The sequence below is a fragment of the Balaenoptera borealis genome (assembly GCF_965194805.1).
Source record: "Balaenoptera borealis genome assembly, chromosome: 12".
NCBI classification, from domain to species: Eukaryota; Metazoa; Chordata; class Mammalia; order Artiodactyla; family Balaenopteridae; genus Balaenoptera; species Balaenoptera borealis.
The window spans coordinates 99,909,989-99,920,035 of NC_138869.1; the positions used below are offsets into that span (position 1 = coordinate 99,909,989).

Sequence of the window (10,047 nt, forward strand, 5' to 3'; positions counted from 1 at the left end):
CTGGCGACAACCACCAGACTGCCTTGTGTCCTCTGAGTCTCCCACACCCTGACTGCTTGCCTTCCATAAATGCCTGGAGCCCACAGTCCTCTTAAAGGCTTAAACTGTGTCTACTGCAAGGCAAAATGGACATCTTTATTGTCTATAATTCACTGCCACTCCCCTTCTCTGCTCTGCCAACAGAGACGCGGCTCAGGTGTATGACCCCAGCACCAGATATTACTCTCCTGTTCAAATGGAAATGGACAGACGCAGCAATGCTTAAACTCAGAACCAGAGACGGGATTGAGCCCCGCCTCAGCCCCCTTTTCCTTCTGGCCTCCGTTCTCCATCTGCTCCCAGCACCTTCTTACTTGCAGACCCAGAAGGGGCTGGAAGTTCTGGCCAGTCTCTCACCCTTCTTCTACTTCAGTAACATTTTCATGTCTCTTTAAGTGGCTGAAAGGAGCAATGCTGATTACATACACCCACAGGGATGAGGAGAATTAGCTACTGTATCACTTTTGCTAATGTAAGCTCTGCTGACGAGCATACTGACCCCAGCCGATCAACCAGGTGATTACCAGCCCCTCTTGACTTTAAGAAGACTGGGTCCTGCCCAGGAAACTGGAAGTGGAGAAGGAGGAGGCTTGCAAGCCCTTGAGGTTGCCACGAGAAATTGGCTTGAGAGCTAGGGCAAAACCACTTCAGACAAGACAACTGGGAAAGCCAACGCGGAATATTATAAGTGCCCTGTGTGAAGTACCCATTACCACGTAACAGTGAAAGATGCCAGCATTATCAAGACAGCATTTCCTTTTCTGTTCTGCCTCGTGGCTTTGAAGAATCCAACTACTTCTCTAAGAACATGAAAGTTGCCTTTCTTCTCAGTGCATTACTTGTACCATTTGGGATATGCCCATCATCAGGTTGCTTTGACTGAATACCCTAAATATTCTATGGAGAAGAGAAAATAGGCTTTAAAAAAAATCTCCTGCCTGTCAGGAGAGCCCATTAAATACCCCAGCTTCTTCCTGTACTCTAATATGCTGGCAGAACATTCTAAGTGCACCCTGGAACAGAGGAACAAGCAAACTGGAGCCTAACTGACCATCTTGAAATCTGTAATAAAAATGTACCTATCAGCCACACTTCACAACAGGCGTGTTCCTTCGTGCTCCCCAAGCACACTGTTAATTCCTTGAGGCAGTAAGTGATTTCACCTAAACTAGATAAGACAGCTGTAGAAGCTCAAAGCTTATCTCAGGAGCCCCTCATCCAGCTGGATTTCAATCGATAGGTCAGGGTGCCCTAGACCTACTTCTCCAGTGCAGTAGCTGCGCACTCAACCTTTTCCTGTGGCTAAAAGCATTCTCGAAGCCTTTCAAACTTAGACTTTGGTTGCAAGGAGATGGGGGAATAATTTTCTAACATAGCTTTCCAAGGGTTGTTTGTGTGAAAGCTGGGCAGGTTGCTTTTTAACCACATCAAGAAGTTTAGATTTATTCATTCTACTACATGCCTGCCTCAGTTCCAGAAACAGTTCGGTAGAGGTTACCAATTGGGAAATCCCAGTTGTTGAACTTCTGCAGTAGAGCTTACACTGCTACAGTCCACACTGCACTGTTAATATAAAACCAACATGCAAATGAGAGGAGTGTCCTCTCTTTCTCCCATTTAATTACCTTGAGCTCCTTGGCTGTAGAAGAATCTTTGAGCCGACTCAACATCCAAGAGTCTATGAGCAGACTCGACATCCAGAAAATAATCCATTTTGGGATAATCCATCTTCGATGTTCCAGAAACAGAGTTTTAAGACAAAATAGTCACTTGTACTGCCTATGGAAGAGGAAAAAAACCCACAGTATTTTAGACTGTCAAATATGATTTTGGAAGAAGAGATACCCCATTATAATATCCCATTATATTTGACTGACATTTCCCGTTTTAAGTCCATCCCTCAACAGAGCTTTCCTACTGTCGGAGAAAATGCAGCCTTTCACCAACATTTATTGAAAGTAATATATGCTACACAGAAAATACAGATGATCCAGGCTAAAGAGAGATACCACACCAGTCTTTCCTTGCTGTGTATTCACTGGAAAATAAACTTTAAAATGCATATGCTCTCTGTTTTCAAAAGGTCTGTCTGATAAATGACATCATTAAGTATCAGCCATTCTGAGTATTGATCTTCAATTGATCCAGGGAGTTCCAATTCCCCTCGAGCAGCAAGCATCTCCTGGGAATCAGAGCCTCCACCTATAGATGCCTTGCGTTTATGACACGTGCTGCCATGTTTGCTGTAACAATGCCTTGCATTCCTTCCTTTTAGCGAAAGGAAGCACGTTTTATAAAGTGCCAAGGATCATCACCTGCTTCCCTCTGACACAGGCTGCTTTTGAGAAAGAATTCTGGTTTGTAGAGCAACGACAATTATTTCAGAATTGCAGTGATCCCCGTGATATTATCAGGCACTAGCTTGTCAGGAAGCTAATATGCTTCATTAAAAAACATTCAGCCTGTTAGGTTCTTTCTAGCCTGTGTAGCCTTCCCCCATACTTGCACAAATGAAGTATCTCTATTTCTGCAGGATGTTTTTGGAAAGAATTAACAAGACAAAGTCATTAAAAGCAAACTCAGAAGGATAATCCAATTGGTTTCTCTTTCTAAAAGGGCATATCTTAATTTAAGAAGCCAAGTCTGGTAGGCGGAAACTTTAAAAAATATCCAAAGCTACCCCAACGGCAAATCATACTTACTGCAAAAAAGAAAAAATAAATAAATAAAATCAAGGGTTAACTGCCGGCAGTTAGAAGCAAGAGCAATTTCAGCCAGAGTGCCTTTGATCTCACTGAACATTCCCGGTGAAAGTAAACAATTTTGATTGTTTGATTAGATCGGCGATGAATAATGTATACCGTCCGCTGGACTTCCTTTATCAGATAAAATGGCCAGAGCACGTTACCTTAGCAACGGAAGGTGACGCCAGCCTCAGCCTCTTTGTATCCTCCACTGCGAAGGAAGGAAATGACCAGGTTCTCGGGTAAAACTTTGGCAGAAAACCATCACCGTCAAAATCTACATGTCGCCGTCACGCGGGTCCGATGCCCCATCCCGCCCCCGACCCCTACCCCTACCTCCATCCCCCGGCTGCCGCCGCCCATCTCTTAGGCAGAGTACTGTCATAGTCATTTAAAAAAATGGTTTTGGTTTAATTATTTTTATAGCTCCAAGTCCCAGTTTTACTTGCAATTATAACAGAATTACACGATGATGCAGTTAATATGGTAGAAAAGTTGTTGGGGCACCAGTTCCTACCCTAACGCAGGCTAAGGGTGGTGGGGAAAGGCAGTTTTAGCTAGCATCAGTTACACATTCCCCTGTTATAATTAATACACGGATCAGTCACCAGCATCTGGGCTGAAAATAACTCTCTCCCCTTGCGTAAATCAGTCACTGGAAGAAGCTTAGAAAGCTGTCTGAAATTTCCTAGGTTTTGAAAGCTGCATTATAACATAAATCTTTTGGGAGATTTCCCCTGTGGTAAAGGAAAGATAACCCCAAAAGATATAGATGAAAGAGTCTTGCAGTTAGCAGATACTCACCGGCACTTGTTCGCCCCTTTCAACAGGACACCGTAGAGCATAAAACGAAGCTGCCTAACGCGGCTGAGCCCACAAGCCCAAATGAACAGCTTCTAATTTTTCCTTCAATCTCAGTTCAAGAGCACCAAGCAGAGGCAAGTGATGGATTTGCCCATTTTATATTGTGATGAAATACAACCCCTAAGAAGAGATCTGAGGGGAGGTGTTCTTTAGAACACACTAGACTGCTAATTTAAGAACATTGAAAGGTTTTGTTTTACTGTCTTTTATGTGTTCTCTCTGCTACCCCCTCAATTTAATTTGCATTTAAAATTACGCTCGTGTCTCCTCGGTTCTCCAAGGTGTGGAGTACTTTCTAATCACAATGGCTGCTTGGGCAGGGTTTGGTGCAACGCCACTTTTATTCTGAGCTGCAAAACAAGGTGGGTAATTATAATTAACAGCTGTTTTCTGGAGTGAAATACAGAGTGAACATTGGATTTCACCCCCTCCCTCTTCTCTGGCCTTTCTTCCTCTTCCAGCCTCTGATTGCTTGGTCAAATCTCCAGCCCCAATCATGCCAATTTGTCTAAATGAGTTTCTCTCTGTCTGAATGTAACAAAATAAACCTCACAGCAAAAAGAAACTTTGGTTTGATACCTGAGCTAATTCTGGTAGAATAGCCTCCCTACCAAACCTCAGTAAGGACTTTTCGGCATAATACTTTGAGATCCACTCATGAAAGGCATAATGATAGCCAAATACAAGATCTGTAGTGGGTTTTCCATGACCCTCTTGCACCCTTTGTTGACCAAGCAGAATTAGTAATAAGTGTGGTGTGGTGTGTGGCATGTTGTATTGTTAAGAAAAGAGAAGCTGCATTTAAGAAGCCTTGGAAGGAAAACCACCAGACTCCCTTCTCCCATATACACAGCTTTGTGGACTACTCTTGAGACAAACCTGAGCATCTCCTTCTGTTTATCTTATGGGCTCTCCCACCCAGTCAGAACAAATCAGACACCAAGCTGGTGCTGCAGAGTTAAGCCTGATGAAAGAGGAAGCTGAAACTACCAATCATATGCCCTTGTAGGAAGAGCCAACTTTGGACTCAGAATACTCAGAGCTTTGCCCAGACCCAAGGACTGACTTCTCTAAGGTTACATTTCTGTTCAGCCCCCAGTGGAGACATGCTGAACACTTGACATTTACAAAAGGAGAAAGCTGTCTTCTGGTTCCTTTAGCTTACAGTAAGGTGTGGGCGACAGGTTCTGAACTCTCTATTGTGATTCTACAGAAATTGTAATGACTCAGAGGTGAGAGAGAGAGAGAGAAAGAGTGTGCACAATCCACTGTCGGTGAGCCCAAATGAATCTGTGATTGAAAAGGAGATGCTAAATTGGAAATGTGAAAAATAAAGTTGATTCCCAGGGGTTGGGGGATGGGTTTGGAAGTCAGTCATTCCTGGAGAGTTGACCAAGAAAGGGAATTTGAAGTCTTACAAAATGAACATATAATGTGAAAGGGCAATTTTTTTTTTTGGCTGTGTTAGGTCTTCGTTTCTGTGTGAGGGCTTTCTCTAGTTGCGGCGAGCGGTGCGCGGGCCTCTCACTGTCGCGGCCTCTCTTGTTGCGGAGCACAGGCTCCAGACGCGCAGGCTCAGTAGTTGCGGCTCACGGGCCTAGTTGCTCCGCGGCATGTGGGATCTTCCCAGACCAGGGCTCGAACCCGTGTCCCCTGCATTGGCAGGCAGATTCTCAACCACTGCGCCACCAGGGAAGTCCAAGGGCAATGTTTTAAAGAAAACTTGGAGAGGAAAATTTCAACTTAAAGAAATGTATTTGGGAAGGGGATGATTATTCACTTGCAAAAAGGGACTTTATTTTACTAAGTAATTAACGGCTGAGTTATTTAACATCTTATGACCAGGTTCAGAAATAGATTACAAAAGATGATTTTATTCTCTGGGGAGCATAGCTGTAGATCACACATAGCAATATCTGTGTGAGGCATTATTTTTAAAGGTGGGGAAGTATTGTAACGTTCAACACCCAATGTCAAGATCTGATCAGCTCAGCTCTGTTTTATAACTTTAATCTACTCAAAAGCAGCATTTATAATGGCCCATTGTTCTGAGATATAATAGAACCAGACAGAGAAGAAGGCAAGGTTACAGCAAGTATTCAGAATAACTCTTATACAGCCCTGAACGATTCAGCCCAAAACAGCCTTGAGACATCAGCTCTAAAAGTTAACTCAGACAGTGTTAACATATCTCAGTGAGCTAGAGATAAAAAATCATTTTTAAAAAGCCAGAGTTACGTCTTTTACATTGATGGCATTACAATATGAAAGTTTAGCATTGTAAGGCTGAAATCAATAATCTACTATTATTTAAAATACATGACTTGGCAGAGATGTTTATACTTTTCTGTTCAGTTTGGTGGTAACAGAATATGTGTGTGAGTATTCTATATACAAAAGGAAGAAGTGTTTGATTAATTAAAAAATGAAGGCATATTTCAAGATGGAATCTGGAGATCAATAAAGATAGCAGTTTGCATTAATTTATCTTTGAGGTGTACTTATTTATACATTTGGATGGCATAAGACCCAAACGATCTGGGAGAGAGGTTCACATGATTTGCAGTTAGACAATTTGCTCTTTTAATATCATCCAAACAACTTCCATCAGAGTCAGTCTGGGTTTACTCTGTTTGCTAAGAGATAAAGAAGTTTGTGTCATTGATAATTTTACAATTAATATTTTTTTGTTTAATTGCTTTACTATATTCCAGAGATCTCTAGAAGACCATGTTTTTATTTGTGTTGGACTACATGAAGTTCTGCCTTCTACCTGCATGAAATCTTGGGGAAGTTCCTTTTTTCCCAAAAGACTCAACTAACTATAAAAATATTAGGAGCTCTCAAAGTGTGAGAATATTTTGGATCCCTTGGGCAGGGGGGAGTACCTAGACTGAAGATCTTTGGTTAAGTGCTAGCTCACTAAACAAGTATAGAAAATAATATATTCATTTATTTTTGCAAATAGTTGACCTGAGAATGATATGCTTCAATAGCAGCCGGTTCTCTCTGCTCGGCAAGTCACTCTCTTACCTCTTGATCCAACACTCAAAAAGAATCTTTCCTTCTCTCCTCAATAAAGCTTGTCATTAGATGGTAGGGGTACTGCAGACACTTTATCTGGGGCTTTATTTTTATTGAAATCTCCCTGGGAAAGGAAACACGTTAAGCCATCATCAATTACTTTTTCTTTAGTATAAATTAATTTCCAATCTTTTCTTGTGAAAAGATTTTGATGATAGTCAGAAAGCTAAAGAAAGCTGGGAGGGTTGGAAAGATGGACTGAGAAAAAAAATAGTCTCACAGGGAGGAGGAACCTAATTTTATTCCATGTAAGCATGTAGTCATGTTTTGAGGGCTTACTTATGTATAATGTACCAGGTATTCAGCTGGCAAATAAGAACGTTAAATCTGTAAACATCTTAGTTTGGACCAGGGCTTGAAACTCCCTTAAAGGACCAGAGGCAGACTCCTAAATCCTATTTCAAGAACATTATGTCAAAGGAGTTTCCCCTTTGGCCCATCCTCAGCTAGCAGGAAAATTCTTCACAACAAAATCATGCAGGCTTCTGTTCTTGAAACTGCATTCCAGAGATCCACACTAGGAGAGAGGCTGCATTGGCCAAAATGGCAAAGGCCAGAGCCAAGAGGAGTGAAGCCTTTGGTTCCACTTGCTGCCCACTTCTAAAAATATCCTTTCCCCTCTTTTAATACTTTGTAGAAGGGTCAGTTCACAGAGTGAAGAACAAGAGTTCAAAATGTCATCTTTCCCTCTGCCAACTGGATTCTAGTAAGCCCATCTTGCGTATAATGTGGAAATTTCTTGGCTTGTCAGAAAGAATACTCATAAATTATATCTCTATCTCAGTGTTTATCTACTGATCTGGATATAGGGAAATGAAGAAATGTTGAGTAGGGAAATGAGGAATTCTCAAGCAACTCTCTACTTACTATAACTCTCAAAACCCTAAATATGAAGACATGAAAATGGCCAACTAATGATGGAAATGTGTTGAGAGTAGCAGCTCTTTTTTTTTTTTTTAAGCACCACTTTGAGGGTATGTAAGAATGAAATTTGACTTCATTCCCTCTGGCGAGAAAATCACATTGCCCTCAATTCTTGATGTGTGTGTATGTGTGTAATTTGTTTCAACTTTCCTGGAGGGAGCTGAAAAAATTAATCACAAGTTCAACTGTATTTTCCTAGTCCTCCTAAAAATCCAGATGGCAACCTGAAAAATATCCAAAAACATGTTGAAGAAAGAAAGAATAATGGCTTCTATGTGCCATAAGTCTTACAGACCTTACACAGAAGATATGACCCCTGAACTTCCAGAACACATTAGGAAAATAGGTTTGGCTGTACCAGTGGGAGCCCACAGAGAGTGAATTGTATCAAAAGAGTAAAAGTCAATTTTAGGTCGTTGTGAGGTCATTTTTACAATTCCACATTACTATGCACAGTGGGGATTGATGACAGATAAATTAGATAGATAAATGTTGAGGTAGTTGTAGAGATTAGAAAGAGATAGAGATGGAGACAAGGACAGAGGTAGAGATTCATAGAAGAAAATGATCAAAATGAATTTAGGCATAGTAGTGACTTTGAACTACCTTTTTTGTGTTCCCAAATGCCAAGGTCAAAAAACAAAACAGTGTAAGTCAAAGGAACTTTGGGAACTGTTTCATTCCTTTTAGGTTTTGAATACACTAACAAATTCTATAGCAAGGGTTTATGTGCTTAAATAGTAATACTAAATGTTTGCCTTATGCATATTGTGCAAGGGTATTTGAGGCATATCTTTGCATAACATATATTATTATTCATGATACAGTCTCTGGTTTAATTTCAGAGTTAAATGTCTTTAGGATGTATCACCTGAAGGCACTGAGGAGCATCATATCCTAGGTAAGTAGTTTCCAAATCAGCATTCTCTGCTCCTAGTGGATTGAAGATAACAGAAAACTCACCCCCTCCCTGATGCTCGTAAAATGGGGGTGATGGTAGGTGGGCACTTGCTTCTGAAACAAAGAGAACCTTATTGGTATTCACTGAGTTTTAATTTCTCACAAGCATTATTAGTACATGGGGAAAAAATGTAATATTCAGCCTCACAGCACTCACTGCTGTATAATAAACACCAAAGAAATGTTATCCAGGAGACAATGCAGTAAAATAGCTAAAAGTATGAGCTTGGGACTCCTGGTTCTGCTGCTTCTTAGCTGAGCAAGCTAACCTCTTTAGACCTCAGTTTTCCGCTCTGTAGTACAGGAATAAAAATAAGAATCAAAAGAGATCATCTATGTAGACAACACAGCGCTTGACACACAGGAAGTATTGAGGGTAGGTATTATTTTGAAATATTTTTATCAGCTTACAAGTGCAAGGAGTTGCAGGCCGTGAGACACCCTACCGCAGCTGCATCTGTCCCACGTATCAGTCGAAATATTACCTCCATCATTTTGACTGCAAATAAGCTCCCGGTCCTCTGAAGTCCCATGGTATTTGGTCTATATTTCTAACTCGTGTTACAGTTAATCATGTATACATGAGGATTAAAGGAATTACTAGGTGTAACACATCTAGAATGGTTCCTGGCTCATAGTAAGTGCTCCAAGAGTGTAAGTTATTAGAATTATTTTCCCTCACAGAGAGCTGGTGGCCCTTAGTGAGCTCTTTAAGGTGTGCTCTTTTTCTGGACAGTCATGCAAAGTAGGGAGCATTGAGGACCCATGTCAAGATAGCTCCACCAAAAGGGCCTTTGTTGTTCTTTTTACCACTCTGCTTTCCTGAGAGAAGTTTGCAACAGGGAATTACAAACTAGAGCAGAATTTTGTCCACTATTTTTCATAAGCTCATTTTCTCTTTCCTCAGCCGAGTTAAATGTAGATGCCGGGCATGGAGTAGGAACTTTATGCACTGAGTACTGAGAGACTCAACAAACGTTTCTGTTCTTCCAGGGCTGTGTCACAGATATTGTCCAATCCAAGTGTTCAGTCACTATGTGTTTATTTATAACTATTTTTTAATAAATTTTTATTTTTATTTTATTTTATTTATTTATTTATGGCTGCATTGGGTCTTCGTTGCTGCGCGCGGGCTTTCTCTAGTTGCGGCGAGCAGGGGCTACTCTTCGTTGCGGTGCACAGGCTTCTCATTGCGGTGGCTTCTCTTGTTGCGGAGCATGAGCTCTAGAGCGCAGGCTCAGTAGTTGCGGCGCACGGGCTTAGTTGCTCCGCGACATGTGGTATCTTCCCAGACCGGGGCTCGAACCCGTGTCCCTTGCATTGGCAGGAGGATTCTTAACCACTGCACCACCAGGGGAGCCCAGTTTATAACTATTTATTGGCACATAATTGTTTATCATTCATTACATGCCAGGCATTGCACGAGCTGCTA

General features: G+C 41.4%; 1 protein-coding gene across 2 annotated transcripts in view; it reads right to left on the bottom strand.

Annotated features, from left to right (window-relative positions):
• Positions 1-9,823, bottom strand: part of PHACTR1 (phosphatase and actin regulator 1) — a 541,936-nt gene extending 532,113 nt beyond the window's left edge. The window contains exon 1 of one of the 2 annotated variants that reach the window (XM_082344498.1): positions 1,665-9,823. In XM_082344498.1, coding sequence (XP_082200624.1) covers positions 1,665-1,767 — 103 coding nt within the window. In that variant the 5' untranslated portion in view covers positions 1,768-9,823. The remainder of the gene's footprint in view (positions 1-1,664) is intronic. The other variant, XM_082344501.1, reaches the window with a different exon arrangement.
• Positions 9,824-10,047: the final 224 nt, after the last annotated feature.